The 22196-nt window shown below is 40.2% G+C and overlaps 2 protein-coding genes across 4 annotated transcripts in view; one reads left to right on the forward strand and one right to left on the reverse strand.

The window, feature by feature from the left end:
- SMC1B (structural maintenance of chromosomes 1B) overlaps window positions 1–22196 on the reverse strand; it is a 387986-nt gene that overhangs the window by 165766 nt on the left and 200024 nt on the right. The gene's annotated exons all lie outside the window — the stretch shown is intronic.
- ATXN10 (ataxin 10) overlaps window positions 1–22196 on the forward strand; it is a 67908-nt gene that overhangs the window by 16739 nt on the left and 28973 nt on the right. For all 3 annotated transcript variants that reach the window (XR_014511363.1, XR_014511364.1, XM_083440832.1), the window contains exons 4-6: window positions 10634–10730; window positions 12450–12614; window positions 20337–20417. Coding sequence is in view for 1 of the 3 variants with exons in the window: in XM_083440832.1 (XP_083296958.1) it covers window positions 10634–10730; window positions 12450–12614; window positions 20337–20417 (343 nt within the window). In the remaining 2 variants the exon portion in view is untranslated. The remainder of the gene's footprint in view (window positions 1–10633; window positions 10731–12449; window positions 12615–20336; window positions 20418–22196) is intronic.

The following is a 22196-nucleotide window of genomic DNA, read 5'->3' on the forward strand; positions in this document are numbered from 1 at the left end:
ACATGCTTGCCCTGTGTTTTGCTTTGGGGAATTGAAAACTTCCTCTAGAAATGGCTCAATTTTGGGTAGGTTTTATTAGGAGCAGCTCGTATGGAAGAGTCTGCCATGACATCTTATTCCCTATGGTGTGTTGCTGCATCACTTTGTGTCCTTGGATATTGGAAAGGGAAGTATTAGAAGGAATGCTCACTGAGTGCCAGGCTACACATTCTGTAAGGATAGAGATGAACTCTGGTTTCTTAAAGGTAAAGGTAAAGGGGACCCCTGACCATTAGGTCCAGTCGTGGCCGACTCTGGGGTTGGGGTGCTCATCTCGCTTTATTGGCCGAGGGAGCCGGCGTGCAGCTTCCGGGTCATGTGGCCAGCATGACTAAGCCGCTTCTGGCAAACCAGAGCAGCGCACAGAAACGCTGCTTACCTTTCTGCCGGAGTGGTACCTATTTATCTACTTGCACTTTGAGGTCCCTTCAAACTGCTAGGTGCAAGGAACAATTGCTTATTTCTATGGATGTCCTGCAACGAAGTAAGGAATTGCCTGCCATGGTATCTAGTGCAAGAGTTTAAATTTAGAAACAACGTCTTGCTTTTTATTTATTGTCTTCAGGTCTGGGGGAATTGAAATAGGCTTCTATTATCACACACTGATTCCATTTATATATATTTTTGTTCAAAAGGACTGAAACAGAATGTCAGCCTCTTATGGGAGTTGGCGGGGCAATGCAACTATGGATGGTCATTTTCAATTCCTCTCAGGTGAGAGCCTGAGCGGGAGTTTGTGTAGGTAGAGGGTGGGCCCATGAGGGGGAGAGCTGGGAGTGACAGTTAATGCGGGACACAAGCAGGGGGTGGGGCGGGGCCAGGAGGTGATGTTGTGGTGACGGAAAGGGGTCTGACTTAAAGGTTGAAAGGGGGCCAGAGAGCCGGACGTTCCTTTCCCACTTGTATTGGAGCTCAGCTGGGGAGAAAAAGGAGTCATGTAAGTGTCAGGATCATGTATGAATCAGTCCCAGGGCAGGTTTGCAGGGAGGTAAGATACCGGAGAGATTAAGCTTCAGCACCCATTTACTTCAAAAATTGGATGTATATCACCTGCTTTATAACTGATTTTAAAAACAAGGATTGGTGCTCACAGCTTGGTTTAACTGGAGGGATTTGCCGCTAGAGGGGGCTGTAATACATTCTTTGACAACTGGTTAGACAAGATTGTGACCTTTGCCCAGAGATGTCCCCAGAGCCACAACTCGGCCACAGTTCCTTGATGTCTAAACTGGCCAAGCACACATGCGCCTTTAAATCCATTCAGTCTTAAGTTAAAATCAGTGTCTCTATGTCTATATAATATGAACTGGAGGATTTACTCCCATCCTGCTCCCCCCCCCAAAAAAAAGCAGGAGTGCAAAGCTGTGACTTTTTTGGCGTTTGGAACATTTGTCTTTCTATGCCTGTTTTATAAGTCAAGAGTAAAAATGCTCTTACTGCTGCACTGTTTCAAGATGCTTTTGACTCATTAGCCAAGTATCGGAACTCCTAGTAGATCCTTAACATCAGTCTTCCATTTGAGATGAATCTTAATTTATATCACAGAATAATAGAATCATCATACCTTTCAAATTCTAAAAGCATGATGGTTATGTTTTGGTGATATTTAACTTCAGTTAGAATTTTGGAGTTGATCCATCCACATAATGATTTGATTTTTGTGAAGTTGTAAGCTATTTTGTAAGGGACACGGGTGGCACTGTGGGTTGAACCACAGAGCCTAGGGCTTGCTGATCGGAAGGTCGGCGGTTCGAATCCCCGTGACGGGGTGTGCTCCTGTTGCTCGGTCCCTGCTCCTGCCAACCTAGCAGTTTGAAAGCACATCAAAGTGCAAGTGGATAAATAGGTACCGCTCCGGCGGGAAGGTAAACAGCGTTTCCGTGCGCTGCTCTGGTTTGCCAAAAGCGACCTAGTCATGCTGGCTACATGACCCGGAAGCTGTACACTGGCTCCCTAGGCCAATAAAGCGAGATGAGCGCCACAACCCCAGAGTCGGCCACGACTGGACCTAATGGTCAGGGGTCCCTTTACCTTTAAGCTATTTTTAAGTATGTGGAATTGCCTAGTTTTTTTGGGGGGGGTAAGGGGGTGTTAAAAGAAAAAAAAATGCAGGCTAAAATATGATGATTGGGAACAAAATACAGTTGAGCAAAGAAGAATAAACAGAACTTTAAGACTTGAGAACTGATCGTTGTTGGTTAAGGATAGAACCGACACAGCAGTTAAATGATGTGCTGTGGACTTTTGGCTCAAGAGACTCTGGATGATTTAATTTTGCTAAAAGTAAGCATAACTTTAGAGAGGGCATAAGTGGGAAAAGTCTAAAGGCAAAACTTACTAATTTCTGCAATGGAACTTGATGCAGACATGTCATTCAAGTTTTTGTTCATACTTGTATCTCTTATCTCTTCCCACTCCCTTTTGTTTCAAAGCACTCAATAAAATGTACCAATAGGTTATCATAATGCAGTAATAGGCTGTCAGCATTTAAGATCTATCTCATATAATTTTGATTTCTTATAGTTACGATAATTGTTGTAAATTCCTGCAGGTGTGTGTATGTATGTATGTATGTATGTATGTATGTTGTGGTTTCTGTATGTAGAAGCATTTGCTCACATAGGTCTCCTGTTAACTTTGCCTTTCTTTTTCTTCTTATCACGTCTCCTAGCACTGACATTTAAATTGTAAGCTTCTTGAGACAGAGTTGTTTTGATTCTCTTACATGAGTGCTATGTACAGTGTTGGTTCCATGTCCCCTTTTGTATAAAGATAGGCAACATTATGCTAATTTAAACAGTTTTTCTTAAATCTTTGAGATTTGAAGAAAAATCAGTTTTAAAAAGTTAAAAGTCAGAGGTTGCTTTGTGCCTAACCCCAAGTGACCTTACTTCAAATTTTCTTTCTGTGTGTTCCAAAGGAGCAATGTTCCCAGGCCCTTCTCACAACTTTGGCTGCCAGCTGGCGGCTCCATCCCTTTCTAGCGGATACTCCTTTGCTATTTCCAGGGCCTGGCAAAGGACGCTTCCATTTGCAATGGGCTGCCTTTTAGTAATATCTGTTTATTTTTTTTTTTTATAATATATTTATTGAAGTTTTCAAATAAAGCATATATTAGATAAGCACAATTTGTCATTGTCCATTTGACATCTCTCAATTGTTACATGGGACTCCCCCACACCTCCCGCATACACTTACATCATTATTAAATTAATTTCAAACAAATTATCATTTAACTCATCTTAATTAATAATCTTAATTTGGTTTGACATATAATTCAGCCTTAAATCTAATTTAATGGTAGACAATTATCTGCACTGGCATCCAATTCAACACTCAGCCAAATTACAATATTTTTGTAAATAAATCTTAAATTCCCTCCAATCTTCTTCCATCCTTTCTTCTCCCTGGTCTCGAATTCTGCCGGTCATCTCGGCTAATTGCATATAGTCCATCAGTTGCATCTGCCATTCTTCCACAGTGGGTAGCTCCTGAGTTTTCCAATTCTTGGCAATTAATATTCTTGCTGCTGTTGTTGCGTACATAAAGAATGTTCTGTCCTTTTTTAACACACTCTGGCCGACAATACCCAGGAGAAAGGCCTCTGGTTTCTTAGTAAAGGTGTATTTAAACACCTTTTTTAATTCATTATATATCTTCTCCCAAAAGGCCTTCACTCTAGGGCAGGTCCACCAGAGGTGAAAAAATGTTCCTTCATTTTCCTTACATTTCCAACATTTGCTATCAGACGAATGGTATATTTTAGCCAGTTTAACAGGGGTCATGTACCATCTATACATCATTTTCATCACATTTTCCTTCAACGCATTACATGCAGTGAAGTTCAGCCCAGAGGTCCACAACCTTTCCCAATCTTCAAACATAATATTATACCCAATATCCTGCGCCCATTTTATCATTGTTGATTTTACCATTTCGTCATGTGTGTTCCATTTCAGCAGCAAGTTATACATTCTTGAAAGTACCTTAGTCTTAGGTTCTAACAGTTCAGTTTCTAACTTTGACTTTTCCACTTGGAATCCTAGCTTTTTGTCATTTTTAAACACTTCTTTAATCTGAGCATATTGTAACCAGTCTCGCACTTTGTCTCTCATCTTTTCTAAACTCTGCAATTTCCAGTTGTCACCATCCTTTTCTATTATCTCCCAATATTTTGGCCAGTTGGCCTCCATATTGGCTCTTTTCCAAGCCTTAGCCTCCAGGGGTGACAGCCACCTCGGAGTTTTATTCTCCAGTAAGTCTTTATATTTTGTCCAGACATTAAAAACTGATTTTCTGACAATATGGTTCTTGAAGGCCTTATTTATCTTAGCTTTATCATACCATAGATATGCATGCCATCCAAACGCATTATTAAAACCTTCCAAATCCAAGACATCCGTATCTTCAAGAAGTAACCAATCTTTTAACCAGCAGAAAGCTGCAGCTTCATAATACAACCTTAAATCTGGCAGGGCAAAGCCCCCTCTTTCTTTCGCATCTGTTAATATTTTAAATTTGATTCTGGGCTTTTTGCCCTGCCAGACAAATTTAGAAATATCTTTCTGCCACTTCCGAAAACACTCTGTCTTGTCTACAATCTGCAGTGTCTGAAACAAAAATAACATTTTTGGCAATACATTCATCTTGATGGCAGCTATTCGGCCTAACAAAGAAAGATTTAGTCTTGACCAACTATCCAAGTCTCTCTTAATCTCTGACCAACATTTTTCATAATTATCTTTAAATAAACTCAGATTTTTTGCTGTTATGTTTACCCCTAGGTATTTAACTTTTTTAACCACATTTAGTTCTGTCTCTTTCTGAAGCTGTTCCAACTCAGTATCTGTCAAGTTTTTCCCCAAAACTTTAGTTTTTTGCTTGTTTAACTTAAATCCTGCCACTCGACCAAAGTTTTGAATCAGTTGTAGTACTCTTTTCAAACTAGACTCCGGCTCCTGTAATGTCAGAACTAGGTCATCTGCAAAAGCTTTAAGTTTATATTGTTTCGCTCCGACCTGAATCCCTTCCACCAACCGGTCCCCCCTAATCATATTCAGGAGCACTTCCAGAACCGAAATAAACAGTAATGGGGAAATCGGGCAGCCTTGTCGTGTACCTTTTTCAATTTTAAACTCTTCTGTAACCACATTGTTAACTATCAGTTTAGCCTTTTGTTCTGAATATATTGCCTCAATCCCGTTCTCAAACCCCCGTCCCACTCCCATTTCTTTTAAATTCCCCTTCATAAATTTCCAAGATATGTTGTCGAAGGCTTTCTCCGCGTCTATAAAAATTAAAACTGCTTTAGTGTTTATGTTTGTTTGTAAAAGTTCCAATATGTCTATAATGTTCCTCGTGTTAGTAAACATATGTCTGCCCGGGAGAAAGCCTGCCTGGTCTTTATGGATTATCTCACTTAAAACTTTCTTAAATCTTCGTGCCAAAACATCTGCAAATATTTTGTAATCCACATTTAAAAGGGAGATGGGACGGTAGTTCTTGAGTTGTGTCTTTTCAGTTTCTGACTTTGGAATCAATGTGATAAATGCTTCTTTCCACGATTCAGGCGCCTTCTTCCCCTCCATTATTTCATTACTGACCTCCAACAAAGGTTGTATCAAATAATCCTTCAATGTCTTATAGTAGTTAGAGGTCAGTCCATCTGGCCCTGGTGATTTGCCCTGTTTCAGACTCTGGATGGCCTGTTCAATCTCTTGTCGTGTTATTTTGCCATTCAAAATTATTCTATTTTCTTCTGACAGCTTTGCTAATCCATTTCTCTCCAAAAATTGTGTAATCTCTATTTCATCTTGTGGCCCTTGAGTGTATAACTTTTTAAAATACCTCTGGAAGCACTTTCTAATCTCTCCCGGGTTCTGAATGTTCCTTCCTTCAACCTCTAAGTTTGTTACTGTATTTAGTCTTTGTCTCCTTTTCAACTGCCAGGCTAGCAGTTTCCCACATTTATTTGCCGATTCAAAAGTTTTTTGTTTCATTGTTTTAATCTTCCATTCTATTTCCTGATTTATCAGTTTGGAATATTGTGCCTGATAAAGTTTAATTTCTCTCAGAATCGGTTGGGACTTCGGGTTAGATCTTAACTTCTTCTCCAACTCTTTGATGCTTTCCAGAATTTTATCTTTCTTTTCATTTTGCAGTCTTTTCTTTAAAGAATTCTGTTGAATCAAGAACCCTCTCATCACAGCTTTACTTGCATCCCAGATAGTTCTTTTTTCCACCGTAGTGTTCAAATTAATCTCAAAATAGTCCTTTAAAGTTTTTTGGGCCTTCTTTACAATTCTTTGGTCTCTAAACAGGCCATCATTCATCTTCCATCTAAAGGAACCGGTTGGGATCAATGTCATATCCATTCTCAAGGCGTTATGGTCGGAGCATGTTTTAGGGCAGATTTTCACCTTCCTCACCTTAGGTGCCAGACTTCTAGTTATCCATATTTGGTCGATTCGTGTCCAAGTCAGTTGAGCTTCAGAAAAGAATGTTCCTTCTCTTCCCAAGGGGTTTCTAACTCTCCAGATGTCAACCCAGTCCATATTGTCAGTCATTTCAAAAAAGGTCTTAGGTAGTCTTCCCTCTTTAGTAATGTTCTGGTTCTGTGACTTATCCATATTTGTTGATGCGACCCCGTTCATGTCCCCCATCATGATGACGTTGTTGTAATCCAGATAATCCAGCATAGTCTCGTGCAACTTCTTATAAAAATCCGATTTACCTTCATTTGGAGCATAAATTCCTAATATCAAAATTTTTTCTCCTTGATACTGTACTTCTATTGCGAGGATTCTTCCACTTTCATCTTTAAAAAGAAATTTTGGTGAAAGGCTCTCTTTTGCATAGATCACTACACCTCTCTTTTTAACTGTATCCGATGATATAAATTCTTGACCAAGCCTTTTATTTATTAACACCTTTCTATGGAGCCTAATCACATGTGTTTCTTGTAAGCATATAATGTCCAATTGTTCCTTTTTTAAAATATGAAAAATTTTAAACCTTTTTTCAGGACTGTTACAGCCATTTATGTTCCAGCTCAAAAGCTGCAGAGACATCCTGGATAGGTCTGGTTATTCTTTCTGGGGTGGTACCTTGTTCTCCGGTCCTTGAGGATCCGAGGGGGCGGGCTCCCCTGGAAGTTCTGGCGCTGGCAATCCAAGTCCTTTGTGGAGGTCTTCTCCGTGTGCTCCCAAAAACTTGTCTCTATCTTCCACTGTTTGGATTTTGATCTTTCTCCCTCTGTAGGTAAAGGATAATCCTTGTGGAAACTCCCACCTGAAGATAATTGCGTTGCTTCTCAACAGTCTTGCCAATTCCGTATAGTTAGATCTAAGGTCCAGCAACTGCTTAGGAATGTCCTTGTAGATTTCAATTCTCTTGCCCAAAATGTCTAGTGACTTTTCGTAGTGCAGGCCCAAAATCTTGTCCCTTTCCTCCTTTGATCTCAGTGTTATCAAACAATCTCTGGGCTTCTCTGTCCTTCTGACTCTGCCAAGCCTGAAAGCAGATACGATTTTAAAGTCTTTTTCCTCTAACTTCCAAAACTTGGCAAATTCCTTAGTTAGAAATTCAATAAAATTATCTTCTTCCACCTCTGGTATTGACCGTATCCTCAAGTTGGTCTCCCTAGTAATATCTGTTTAACTATATTTTAATATGTAATAGTATGTTTATAAGCCAGCCTGTAAACAACTGAAGAAATTGAGAACTTGTAAGTCTTGCCCAGAGTGTCCTGTATGCTAATGTTTAGACTTTTATAGACTGGGATTCTTTTATTATTCTTATTTAAATTTACTGGCTTTCTTCTTTTGGAGTCCTAGCTACAAACTTGACTAATATTTCATTGAAAATCAATAGTTTTCTTTAACTGAAAATAATCCTGGGGTGAAGATTTACATAGCTTGCATTATTAGCATACTTGATTCATTTACATTACCGTACAAAAATTGGCTTTTACGATATGGCTGCTGAAGCAGACATACGATAAAAGGGAATGGGTGTGGGTGCCTGTGGAATTTGAAGGGAGTGGCTTATATTTGGGTATTGTCTTTTTCTCTCCCCCCCCCCCCTTGAATTTTAAAGGTGTGGCTAATATTCTTGTGCGGCTTATATTCAGGCCAATATGGTAAGAAAGCAAAATACTCTGGCTTCAGTCTTCTGGAAGGGAGATTTTAGGGTGTTGTGTTCCCTGACTGCAAATTGCAGTGGTTTGCCAAGCTGCCTAAAAATAAAGTTAGTAGTGAGTGACTTCAACATTTCCCCTTTGAAATATTGCTATTTTACACCCTACAGCCTGCAGTAATATTTTTCCTCCATTAGATTGTATTTTTGCTCTATAGTCTCTCCTGTTTACTTCTTTGAGTCACTATAAAATGTAACTTTTCTGTTATGTGGCAGGTTGAAAAATACTTTAAGTACTTGAGGCAAAGCAGACGAAAATAGTGGTAAAAGTTAAAGTACATTGATCCTGTTGTTGCCCCTGCAGAACTCCAGGGAAATAATCTTTGCATTTCTAGCAGGTTCCTTTCCAGCCAGAGTGCAGTAGCAAGCAGATGTTGTACCTCTACAGTGAACAAAGTACCACAACCTAGTTTTGAATTTTGAACAAGTTATTTATTAAGGGAAATCTACAATCATTAGGCACATGCAGAAAATGAAGCTGTCTAGTATTATTTTATTTTATAGATGGGAAAAAGGAGTTTCATTTACATGCTCTTCAAGGCTTTGTCTCCGCAGCATGCCTGTAGTGCCACAGGGGCACGCTGGCATGTTAGATTGTTTTGAAGTGTAACAGTTGGATTCATTCTGCAGTGCCAATTAATCCTCCCCCTTTGTCATGCTAAAATTTAAAATGGAGTTGTTTATGCATCAGCTTTATTCCGTATAGAAGACCACATATGTAACAAAGCTCTATTTTTTATTTATTTTTGAACCCCTTTTCACCCCTCTCTGCAAAGTTCTCCTTCCCTCCCAGTTGCAGTGGGGACAGTCTTGTGATTGCTTTCAGTATCCTATAGCACTGGTGGCGAACCTGTGGCACGTGTGCCAGAGTTGGCACTCAGAGCCCTCTCTGTGGGCTCTTTAAAGGGAGCGTGGCTATCCCTGGCTTTTGCAGGAGGTGGGGGAAGTGTTCTGGCTTCTGGGATAGCCGTGCAGCCTGCATTTGCTCCATAAGATGTACACACATTTCCCCTTACTTTTTAGGAGGGAAAAAGTGTGTCTTATAGAGCAAAAAATATGCTAAGTGGGTTTTGGGTTGCAGTTTGGGCACTCAGTCTCTAAAAGGTTCGCCATCACCGTCCTATAGCATTTGTCTAATTAGTGTGTTGAGACCCACAGCCTGGGTCACATACGCCTTGAAGGTGGATTGTGTACCATCACTCTTTTTCTTTTGGATGGTTTTGTTCGGTTCTAGGGAGGAGAGTGAAGAGTAGGCAAAAGAGAGAGCATGGGAAACCGGATTCAAACAGGCCATCTTGTAAGAGATACATTTAAAAGTCGCCCCCGTGTTTCAGGCTCTTTGATGGGTTTGAAAAAGTAAAGATGACTGGCAGCAAACCCGGGATGGATGTTGCTCTTGCCCGTAGCTGCACTACCGCCTCCCAACACCATCACGGAGGGTTCATGGCCCTTTGAATGAGGCAGTGGTGACATCCTGCTGCAGATGTGGAAGGCTTTCGTCATCAGGGTGGCTGTCTGTAGCAGAGCTGCAAAAAAAGGGAGGGAGAGGTGAGAAGCAGGGGGACCAGGCAGCACTGAGAAGGCCCTTTTGCACCTGCAAGGCTGCCAAATGCTGCTTGTCCTTCACCCCTCAGAGGTGTGCTCGCCTGGCAGGGAATCCACTCCTTTCCCATTTATAAGTCTGTATTCTTGCATTTCGTGTCCCTGGGATATCACTGCTAGTATTTCTCTCTCTCTAACTTTATAGCCATGTGCCTGCCTCCTTCAGATAACATTCCATGCATCTGATTAGGTGGACCTGAGTCCATTAAAGCTTATAAAATGATCAATTTGTTAGTCTTTCAGGTGCCAGAAGACTTTGCTGTAACAGACTAACATAGTCACCACTCTAGAATTTTTTCTAAATAGGTGATCAGGGGTCAGCAAACTTTTTCAGCAGGGGGCCGGTCCACTGTCCCTCAGACCTTGTGGGGCTGGACTGTTTTTTTTTGGGGGGGGGGGGAATTAAACAAATTCCTATGCCCCACAAATAACCCAGAGATGCATTTTAAATAAAAGGACACATTCTACTCAAGTAAAAACACGCTGATTCCTGGACCACCCACAAGCCAGATTTAGAAAGCGATTGGGCCGGATCCAGCCCTTAGGTTGCCTGCCCATGGTGTAGATCTAGTAATTTGTAAATACGTAGCAAGATTGCGAACATGTTAATCCTATACAGGTTTCCTCAGAGTAAGTCCCCTAGATTTAAATTGCAATTAGTTCCAACCACATGTTCATAGCTTTGCAACACGAATGTGCTGCTGGACTAGATTATTGTGGCTTTCTTTGGATAGCTTTGATATGTTGTAAGGCGCTTTGACTGGGCAATTAAATGTTTCTCTCTTTTCCCCTTCAGCTTTTCGCTGTAGCCTCCAGTTTCTTGGAAACATTGCAGCTGGAAACAAAGCTTCTCAGCACAGGATTTGGACTCTTGCTTTCCCTTCGCTTTTCTTGTAAGCATCTTGTCCCGCCCATCAACAAATGAAATATTATATGGTTATATTTTAAGTTACCTTATTTACCATCCCTAAAATGTATTTTTGGAGAATGAGAGAGTAGTCCTTTATTTGTGTATGCTAATCACAGGAATCAGGTTAACTGGAAAAAAAAATCTTGTTCTAAATTTGACCATAGATTGGGTTGGTTTTCGACATAGACCGCAAGATCACCAGGAGGCTTAATATGCTTAACGTTTTGTGCTAAATCATATGCAGGTAGGTACAATGGGTTTTAGTTCATTAATGCTTGGCTAAGTACAAGTTTATCTTGACCAAAATATCACAGTTTACATTAAAAAAATTGAGTTATGAATTTAGAACAGGATCCTGAAATTCTTTACAGCTAGGTTTTAATAGGACTGCTATGAATTTCAAGAAAACCTGGTCAGTTGATTAATTGTTGATTAAAGCTGCATAAATTTGGGTATTAATCGCATATGAATAACTCAGTATATGAATAACTTTACTTGCTTTTAGATGATTTACAAATTCCTGATGGCAGCATTTTAGATAACACATTTCCTTTTGCATGTGAGAGAAGAATAAATGGTTATATTAATATTGCACTGGCCAACTCATTTTTTGCCAGTTATAGTATTAAAATAGTTACATTTTTTTAAAAATTGCTGCCTGATACTAATTTGGGGCCTACTTTTAGTTAATTAATTGGTTGGAGTAACTTTGATTAAATAAATGTTGCAACCCCACTTTTTAGTCTAACGTCACCTCTAAGAGGAAACGCTAAATTCAAATAAATTGCTCCAGAAATGTATAGTAGTATTTGAAACCTTAAACTCCTTTCTCAATGAAAAACTAATGACTTTGTATTACACTGCTCAGAATTTTCAACCTACTTTTTAAATTGCCCATTGCAACATTGTCATGAGGCAACAAAGTTTTTGAACAAAGTTTGACAGAGTTTGGGGGATTTAAATAGAAAAATCTCCATTTAAAAATCTCTACTTGGCCACAACTCTAACCTGCTTCCCAAAACTGTGAGGGCAAGGTAGCAAACAATGAAGTAAAAAACACTGTACACAGCATCACAATTTAAACATTTCTAGTTACCATTCCATTCATATAAACATAAGCACTTAACTTTGTATGAATTCCCTCTCTGTTTCCAAAGAGTGTCAAAGCAATTGGTATTAAAAGGATGACATAATAATACAGCTTCAGTGCTTGCTTGCTTCAGTAGCAATTCTTAGATTAGCATAACCAGACAGGAACCAATCCTGACCTTTCTAGTTTCAGGTAAACTTTTGGGTGGATGGATGTGTGAGTGAAAACACTTCTCTATAAACAGGCCTTTGGCTGATTTACATTCTATGGCTTTTTAAATGTGTTTGTGGGAGTGGGGTTATTGGTTTGTTTTCTTTGTTTTTGTTTTATTAAGTATTTTGTGTTCTTATTTTGTATTTTTCTGTTGTGAACCACCCTGTGATCTTCGGATGGTATTTGATCGATTGATGGATTGATTGCATTACACATTGAAGGATTAATTGGGGATATCCATTAGAATAAAATAACCCCCAAAGTCCCTTCCAACATCCTTAGATTCAGTAAATACCCATCACCATTTGAAGAGTTGGGTGCATTACACATTGGCTGTTGGTACATAGCCTAAACAATCCAGAACAATAAATATTCCTGTTTTTTCGTTTTGTTTTTGAGGAATTGCTTGAAACATCAAGATGAGAAAGTGGTTTCCTATTGCTGTATGGTTCTTTTCACTTGTCTTAACCCTGAGAGGACAAGAGAACTACAGGAAGAAAAGAATTTGAACGTTGCCCTTGCTGTTCTGCAGGCATCCAGGAAGTACCCGGAATCGGAATGGACGTCTGTATACCTCTCCTTTTCCCCAATACATTACCTTAAGTCTTTGATAGTTGTCTTTTCTCAGATGAGATGTGCAGCTTGCTTTTAACTTCTTTTAGTAAATACATTGTAATAACTTAATATTGATTTTAATTCTAAGAGAACTTAACAATATGTAAACTTTAAGTAAAGGTAAAGGTACCCCTGCCCGTACGGGCCAGTCTTGACAGACTCTAGGGTTGTGCGCCCATCCCACTTAAGAGGCCGGGGGCCAGCGCTGTCCGGAGACACTTCCGGGTCACGTGGCCAGCGTGACATCGCTGCTCTGGCGAGCCAGAGCCGCACACGGAAACGCCATTTACCTTCCCGCTAGTAAGCGGTCCCTATATATCTACTTGCACCCAGGGGTGCTTTTGAACTGCTAGGTTGGCAGGCGCTGGGACCGAACAGCGGGAGCGCACCCCTGCTGCGGGGATTCAAACCACCGACCTTTCGATCTGCAAGCCCTAGGCACTGAGGCTTTAACCCACAGCACCACCCTCGTCCCTACATGTAAACTTTAGATTGACCCAAAATAAGGCTGGGATTGAAAGAACTGAATGCCCAATGGTGTTCCATAGTCTCTGGTAGAAGTCACGTGTTTCTAACAAGCTGGGCCATAATTACAATAATTTCACACTCTTCATCTCTTGCTAGAAGTTGTTGTGGGAGGAAGGAGAATGTGATAAACCCTTTTGGATGTGCAAGTTGTTGGGCTTTTTTTTGCATGTCTGCAGGGCTCTTTGGGCTCTAAAATAAAATGCCACTTGCAGATAGGGATGGTGAGAAATTTGAAACTCTCTTATTCACACTTTTTGAACTAATACATGAAGTGAAAAACAATTCTCATTTGAATTAACACTTATTTGTGCCTCCTTGAATGACACAATGAGGAATGAGTATCCAGACTGCTTTCTGTCTGTCAGAAACAATAATGTGGAAAGTGAGGCGAGTGCTGTGCCCGCCTTGAGCTCCTTGCCGCTTACGGTGTTAGGACCCTGAACAGGAGATTCATCACCATCATTCCTTTTGATGAATTTTGTTGTATGTCCAGTTAGTAAACTGCTGTAATAAATCCAGTTCAGGGAGAGGAGGACCTCATGGACATTGATCCCAGCTGAGTGATGGAGATGGTTCTGGGAGGAGATGAGGGGGAAAGTAATATTTAAAATGGAAAGTTTATTTTACTCTGTATCTGAAGAAGCCATTACAGAATCAGTAAGATTCCTTAGGGCATTGGAGTTATCCTATTCCAGAGCTTATATTGTTGGGAAGAATAACAGAGGTAGATTTTCAGCAACTTGACACAAGTGGAGTTTGGTACTGGTTGTGATAGCTAGATTTTGCTGTGAGAAAGCAGCTTTGGAATAATTTTGTAAATAATGCATTTTACAAGGAATAATAATATATATTTTTTAATTTATATGCCGCCCCTCTGACTGGGTTTCCCAGGCTACTCTGGGTGGCTCCCAACAGAATATTAAAAACACAATAAAACAACAAACATTAAAAACCTCCCTGTATAGGGCACCAGGCACATTTTGTGCCTAAAGATTCTCCATTTGCGAGCACCTCAAAAAGTCTGGGTGCCGTTTTTTTGTGTCAGGTTGACACTCAATGACTACTGAAATGTAGGTGCATTGAAGCCTTGTACAGTACTGTATGTTAAGGATAGACAATATGGTAAGGAGTTTAATAATAAAGAGTAGAGTGTTTTGAAAACTGAAGTATGGTACCAATATTTTTATTGCAAACACCAAATTAAACATGTATTAACAATTTCTGCTAAAAATGTGATATTCACAATGTGTCACTTATGTGAATTGCATATTAGTTCATGTTTATCAAAATGATAAATAAAAAGTATTGCTGAACCCTCCTGTGGCAACTAGCCATTCTCTCTTGGCGCCCACAACCCAGGTCCCAGAAGCCACTTGGCTCCTAGCTTTTCTACCCCAGTTTCTAACACTGGTTGCCTGTCTTCTAAAAGTCAGGTTGTTGTTTATTTCCTTGACATCTGATGGGAGGGCGGGTGCCACTACTGAGAAGGCCCTCTGCCTGGTTCCCTATCACTTCACTTCTTGCAGGGAGGGAACCTCCAGAAGGCCCTCGGTACTGGACCTCAGTGTCCAGGCTGGACGATGGGGGGGAGATGCTCCTTCAGGTCTACTGAGCCAAGGCCATTTAGGGCTTTAAAGGTCAGCACCAACACTTTGAATTGTGCTCAGAAACAGATATTTTGATTATTAAAAAGTCTTCGGTTTCTGAGATTCTTCTCAAAGAGTTAGCCATGGTTTTATATATTTAAATGTGAAAGGCAAGATACCATCTTTACTTTGATATACTGTGGGGGTTGCCTTAGTTTCAAATTTATTAGCATATTTAGTTGTAGCCCCCCCAAAAAACCCCCAGTATACTCATTTTTGTTTTCTTACATAGAGGCATTTCCCTCCCTAAATGATGACTGATATACTCTATATACAGAAATAGTATATGCTGTTGTTTTAAGTGAGGGAAATATTTTTTCTAGCACAGTAGTGGCCTTAAAAGGGGGGGATGGGACATTTTATTAATGTTGAAGGTGTGTGTGTGTGTGTGTGTCTAGCTTTCTTCAGTTGTTGTTTTTCATCTAAAACAACTTGAGCCCTCTTCCCATGTACCAGAAATATACACTGCTTAAACTGAGCATCTTGGCCTCACTAGATATGGTAACCTGGATTTCTTCAGGTGCAGAATTGTACTGTCTGAGGTCGGTTATACAGGTTCCTTTTTAAAATACAAAGCAATTTAACTTGGTCTCCTTAGAAGTTAGCCTGGCCAAGGGGTCTTGGGACTCAGTAGATCTTGAAGAGTCATACTTGGCAACTCACTGTGGCAGAAATGTGGGCTTAGGGATGTGAGCAAATAGGATGCTGTCCACTTGGCTGTACCCTGTATTATGTGCAACCTAGGGTAGCTTACTTGCAAGTAGATTGGTCAGAGACAAAAGGTTTTCCATATATAAATGTTCCTGAAGCAATTCACAATATATCTGGTTAAAAGCACCTCAGGTATCAGGGGTGGAGAAAGCATCTAGCTGAAATCTTGGATAGCCGCTAGATAGTAAAGGGGATAGTTTTGTGCTAAATACACCTATGGGTGGTTAATTATAAGGCAGCTTCTCTAATCCTTATATTGTAATGATTAGCATAGGCCATAATAATAATAAAAAATAGAGCAAGGATCTTGTGTGGATGTATTGCATTGCTGACTGAGAGTGTGAGTTCTGTGCAATACACACTGTGCCAAATCATAGATATATAGTCTGTGTGTGTGTGTGTGTGTGTGTGTATATATATATATATATATATATATCCGTCGTCTTCTACCCTGTTTATTATCCCAGTCCTGTAATCATTACTGTGGTTATCTACTCATATGTTTTCTTGGGTAGAGGGAGAGGAGATAGCAGAAATAAGATGGGAATGTCATGAACTGCAGTGTAAACTGATCCAACTGCTTCTCTGAGTTGCATTTCTTCCTTCCCTCCCCCTCCCCCTTTTACGTATAAAAAAACACTTCTTTACACGCAAGCAGATGAAAAGTCATGCCTTAGGCACTGGAAAATTTAAAAGTCTTCAAGAAGTCAGATATTTTTTTTCTATTTTGGTTTGCTCTAATCAACAGCAGAGAAGAGCCTTGTGTCTTTTGAAAGCTACTGCCTGTAAAAGGGAAAAGAAACAACTTTGGACACCATAAATCTATTTTAAACATTGAACCTGCAAACACATACTGTATATCTGGGATAGGGAAAAGCGCTTCAAAGATGCATTATAATTTATCCAGTATATGTTATAAAAGCTAATTTAGAAAAACTATGGATATTCAATTACAAACTAGATTTAGGACTGGTGCTCCGTTAAGGAAGGGTTCGTCAATGAGCTTCAATCAGCTACATTTGTCATATTAAAATTACTGATTTGAAGAAAAAGCATTATTTGTCTTTAGATAATTTTAGAACAAGCATTCCCTCCTGAGCACCCAAGGAGAGCCTGCTGGATCAAGCCAGTGGCCCGCCTAGTCTAGCATCCTGGTCTCACAGGGGCCAAGCAGATGCCTGCGCTCTGCCTCTACGCAGGACCTGAGGGTGTCTTCCCTTGTGGTCTTCAGAGGCAGACTGGCTCTGGCAAGGGAGGTCCTAGTGCAAAGCCCTCATGGCTAGTAGGAGACGCCAAGCCTGCAAGAAGGGCGCTTCCCCACTCGTGATTCCCAGCAATGGTCTTCAGAGGCATCTCACCTCTGATATTGGAAGTAATACACAACCACTGTAGTGGTAACCACTGATAGCCTAAACCTCCATGAATCCGTCTGACCCCTTTTCAAGGCATCCTGGTTGGTGGCCATCACTACATTTTGTGAAGGCAAATTCCATAGTACAGTGTGTGAAGAAGTGCTTCCCTTTCCCCATTTTGAATCTTCCAACATTCTGTTTCATGGAATGTCCCCAAATTCTAGTATTATAAGAGTGGGAGAAAAGTTTTCTCGGTCTAGTTTCTCCACACCATGCATAATTTCTATCATATCTCTTCTTACTCACCTTCTCTCTCAACCGGTAAGCCCCCAACACTGTAACCTTTCCTTGATCATTTTGGTTTACTTTTTCTACATCTTTTGCAGTTTTGAAATACCCCTTTTGAAGTGAGGAAACAAGAACTTTATTCCAAGTGTGTTTATACATGCGAAGTCCAGAAAAAAGCAGAATTCTTTGGGGAGGAACCATTTTTATCTGTTGATATAGTTGTGGTGGAGGAGAGGATAATGGGGGAGAAGAAACTAAACTGTGCCCTGCTCCGTATTTGTTCTTAACTGGAATAAGCATATATGAATGCAGTGGTGCCTTGGGATGCGAACGGGATCCGTTCCGGAGCCCCGTTCGCATCCCAAACGGAACGTAGGACGCGACTGCGCGTCTGCCCGTGCATGGGTCGCGTTTTGCCGCTTCCGCGCATGCGCCTGATGTCATTTTGAGCGTCTGCGCATGCTCGAGTGGCAAAACCCGGAAGTATCATGCTCTGTTACTTCCGGGTTGCTGTGGAGCGCAACCCGAAAGCGCTCAACCTGAAGCACATTCAACTCGAGGTATGACTGTATAGCTGATTCTGTACATCACTTCTACAGGTTTAAAGACCAGGAAATAGGGTTACCCTTCCCCACTTCGTAGGCACTTCAAGCTTGTGGAGCTAATCATGAATGGAAAGCCAATAGTTGAGACCAGAAGCTGTGAGGAAGAGTTTGAAAAGGGAGACATGGAATTGTATAATCATTATGCTATAATGTGTAAAGTATTCTCTAGCTGTGTGTAAAAATATTTTTCAGCCCTCTTACGGGTTGAAAATCCTTCCTTCCTAACTTAGGGATAGTTTTATTTTTTCCCCTACAAAATTGTGTGCTCTCCAAAAGACCAAATTTGTTTTTAATTCCTGGAAAGTTGGAGTTTCCTCATGTTACAAGTTCCAAGTGCAAGTGAGGGTTTGATAGCTATTTCTCACTGGAAAAAATGTTCTTTAATTGTAGCGTTGCAACAGATACTTGACATCTGTAGAAGCAATGCTGGTATTCTACAAGAACTCTTTTAATAGTTTTCTCTCAAAGCCATGACTATATTTGACTTTTGAATGGGAATTGTGACTAATATATAATCACAAACACCATGTGGAAATGATTTTTGTGCTGAAGCTGGGCAAAGCACATCTAATGGTCCTATTCTCAGCATTGAAGCTGGGCCACATTGCATAATGTAAACAGAATGCCTTTGTGGGTGGGGCTACAAGTGGATCTGGCCCTTTGGAGTGTCAAGGGACATACTTTGCACACTATGAGGATGCTGCTGAAAAGGCATGTTCCCTTGGTGAATTTGCCTTCTCTTATCTGTAATATTTAGGAGCACTTATGCCATGTTGTGAAGTCATTCTGTGAGTTTTCATGTCTCATTCCTTATCATAGGCTGGTGGAGAGAAGAAAAACTCAGAATGCAATGGTGTCATTGCATGGGGCAAGCGTTATGGGTGATGACATTTTTGGTGGTACCCCCATTTTGCATTTAATGTGTAATTTGGTTGTGATTCTGTTTGTTTTCCAACCCCCTTCCTTAATCAGTCAGATTTATTACTTGTAAAAGGTGTAATTTTGCTTCTTAAGGAAATGCAACTATTTTGGTTTGAGATGAAATAATCCTATAATCTGGTAAATCTTCCCTTCTCCTGTTTATAGCGAAATCATAGCACATGACTTGAATGGAGCTCATGCTCATGTAAATATATATAGGATTGCATCCTTAGTGTTCTATCTGTCTCAAAAACCAAGTGCCTAGTTGGTTACCTGGTCACCTGAAATTCACAGTCAACAGCTAACAAAAATTATGATTGTTTTTTCCATCTTTGTCCAAGACTGAATCCTGAAGGTTTCAAATGTTTTCACAACACTCCTTGTTACGCAGCAGTTCATGATCCATTGGACAAAGGGGTGCATGCGGAAAGAACATTAGATTGGGAATCTCCATTTTTGTAGTTTAGGAAAATCTACAGAGGAATTTGCCTACTTCTGTTATCAAAGATGTCCTGGCTTGCGTGGGACAGGGAATTTAATCCAACTATTTGTATGCATATGAAATTCAGTATCATAATTGAGTTATCAATTTAGCATGTTTAACCTATTGTCTTCTGGATATTTACAAATGATTGTATTCTTGTGTCTCCCATTTACTTTATATTACGTTTAAGTCTGCCTGAACAATATCCGATTCATTTATTTTATTTTTTTAAAAATACCATTTACTATTTAATCTTCTTAAACTGGGGTCAAGGAACAGAGGCGCAATGGACCAACTTCTGAAGTGTTGCCAGCCAGGACAGAAACCGGGGGGGGGGGGGGATTTTGCAATGCTACCACTAAGCTAGCATACTTGAGGGGTCTGAGGATTGCACCACTTGGTGGAATGCATGGTGTTTTGGATCGGACAGAACCAAAGCTTTGGCAACTCATGGACAGCTAGGAGTCTAAAATGACTCCCAGGCTGTACACGTGGTCCTTCATGAATTTAGGAGGTTAGGGATTGCAGTAGCAATTAGCAAATTTATTTATAGGCTAGAATTTCTAACAAGATTGCCTGTGACACTTGTCCAGGGCTGGATTTAGGTTTGATGAGGCCCTAAGCAACTGAAGGTAATGGGGCCCTTTATATGTCCAGCTGTCCTTTGTCAACAACAAATTTTCACTGGTTTTTTGTGTTGAATATATGCCATATGGTAATTTATGGACCTAATAGGTATCTAAAGCCATTTGCACATAACAAAATATGTCTTTGATCAAAGTAATTGTTGAACTTATCTTATATTTTGGAAATGTACATCTAGTTTCCCCCCCCTTTAAATTTTTTTGGGGGCCCCAAGAGAGTGAGGTCCTAAGCTACAGCTTGTTTAGCTTATACGTAAATCCGGCACTGCACATGTCCATGGTTGCAAAGAAAAAAATAGTTAAATTTGTTGTTGTTGTTTACTTCTTATATAGTTTAGCAGGTACTGATAGAAATGTAACTTGATTAGTGACCAACTACTATAAAATGCCAGTGTGAACTACCGGTAACTTTTCACAGTGCAAAGTAGCTAACTTTTGCAGTTTTCCTACAACCAACAACAGTTTGTCCTATTGTTTTTCCTCCTCTTTCAGGTTCTTGATTGTTACCAACCATTTGCTGAAGTGCCCCGAGTTGGTCAAAGCCATGTATGCCAGACTGAGCAATCAAGAAAGGTAACCCCAAAAACCAATGTGGGTTTCAGCATTTAGCATTCCATATAGAGTATCCTGTTCACATGATTTGAAAAAAAAAAGTGTGGTTTCATAGTTGGCACAGAATCTCTAAATACATGTTTCTATGTCAGTAATGGTTTTAAATTGGTTGGTTAACATTACAATTTAGCCACAACTGGCAGGGATTTAGATAGGGGTTGCAGAATCCAGGTTGGCGCCCTTACTCTGTAAGAAATGCACACACAGAAAGAGAAAATGAAGGCAAGATTTCATGCTTATGCCTTGATTTCATAAGTGCACCGCACCCTGTTGTATTTTATGGCTCAACTTATACAGCCATTTAATAGCTATTTGGAAAAAAACAGATTTGCACCAAATAACTTTAGATATGCTTCACTACCTTGCAAAGGAAGTGCAGAATGAATGCGACAATACATTTGTGCCGTGTTCTTTTATATCTCAATCTGCACAAACATGCACATAAATTCTGTGTATGGAAAAGAGCAAGTGTGCTGCTCTTCAAAAAGGAGATGGGTGGGGTAGAAGTTGCACATTATATAAAGTGAGGTCAGAATCTACAATATACATATTTTTCAGAAAATCAGGCAGGCCTCATTAAAAAAAATATAAGGAGATTTGGGCCAGCAACTGGCTGCACCACTATTTAGTGAACAGAAACCTGAAAGGCGGTTTAGGTTAGATTAGCACCCTGTGGACGGGATTTTTTTCTAGGGAGCGGACAACATATGATGATCTTTTCTGCATTCTTCACCCCACTTACATGGGACTTAGCCCTATTGATTAGACATAGTTAGGATTACAGTCTTAAGTATGTTTTTTTACTCAACTAGTTTTTACTGATTTTGAATCTGAAGCAAAAGCTGAGCTTTTAACTTGGCTTGAGGCCTGCCTTTACCATTTAGTTTATATGCTGCACTTAACCTTAAGTCGAACCTGTGGTAAGCTTCCACTGAGGTTTTTAGACGTATAAGTTACTCTTTAGTTTTAAGATGTCAGTTTCATACCCTAAATTTGAAACTGAACTACGGTTGTAGTTGCGGTTTGCTGCAGTCCCCCAAGGCTGCCCTGCTAGAGTTAGAGCAGGAAAAAAAGGTTCAACAGACTTCTCACCCCTAGGATGCCAATCCTGAGCTATAATTTTTACAGGGTTTAGATTAAGCTCCTGCCGCCCATTGCCTTTCCCCTTATTACAGGGGAACAAGTTGTACTTTAAGAAAATACATGAATAAATGGTTGGTAAACACAGTACTTTCCCTTTCCATGCCCAACCCTCTGACTTGCTTGTTACCTTGACAGTTTGTTCCTGGGCCCTAGACTTTACATCAGCATCGTAAGGAACAAGCAAAGCTGTCAGTTATCACTTTTCACTGTTGGTGCTAATAGTAGAACAGTCAGCAGTAGCAGGCAAAAGAAATCAAGCAGTGTATACATTTTATGAAACAAACAATCTAACTAACTAACTAACTAACTAACTACTATATAAAAAGTTGCCAGGGGTGTCCCTCACACAGAGCCTGCCACTTCTGGCCGCAGCCCTAGCAGCCAGAACGCAGTAGAAGGGGCAGTGGAGTGGCCTCCTCCTGCGTTTCTAGCTTGACATCTTCTTTTCTTTTTACTAGTCTGCTTTTTACTCCCGAGAGGGGCTGGCAAATAAGGGACCAAGTGCTCTGTCCAATCTCTAAAAGCCCCTCATAGAAGAAATAGCAGAGAATTTCATTTTACAGGCTAGTAAGTTTTAAGACTTGGGATATAGTTTGG

The sequence above is a fragment of the Podarcis tiliguerta genome, assembly GCF_965153285.1.
Source record: "Podarcis tiliguerta genome assembly, chromosome: 5".
Taxonomy (NCBI): Eukaryota; Metazoa; Chordata; class Lepidosauria; order Squamata; family Lacertidae; genus Podarcis; species Podarcis tiliguerta.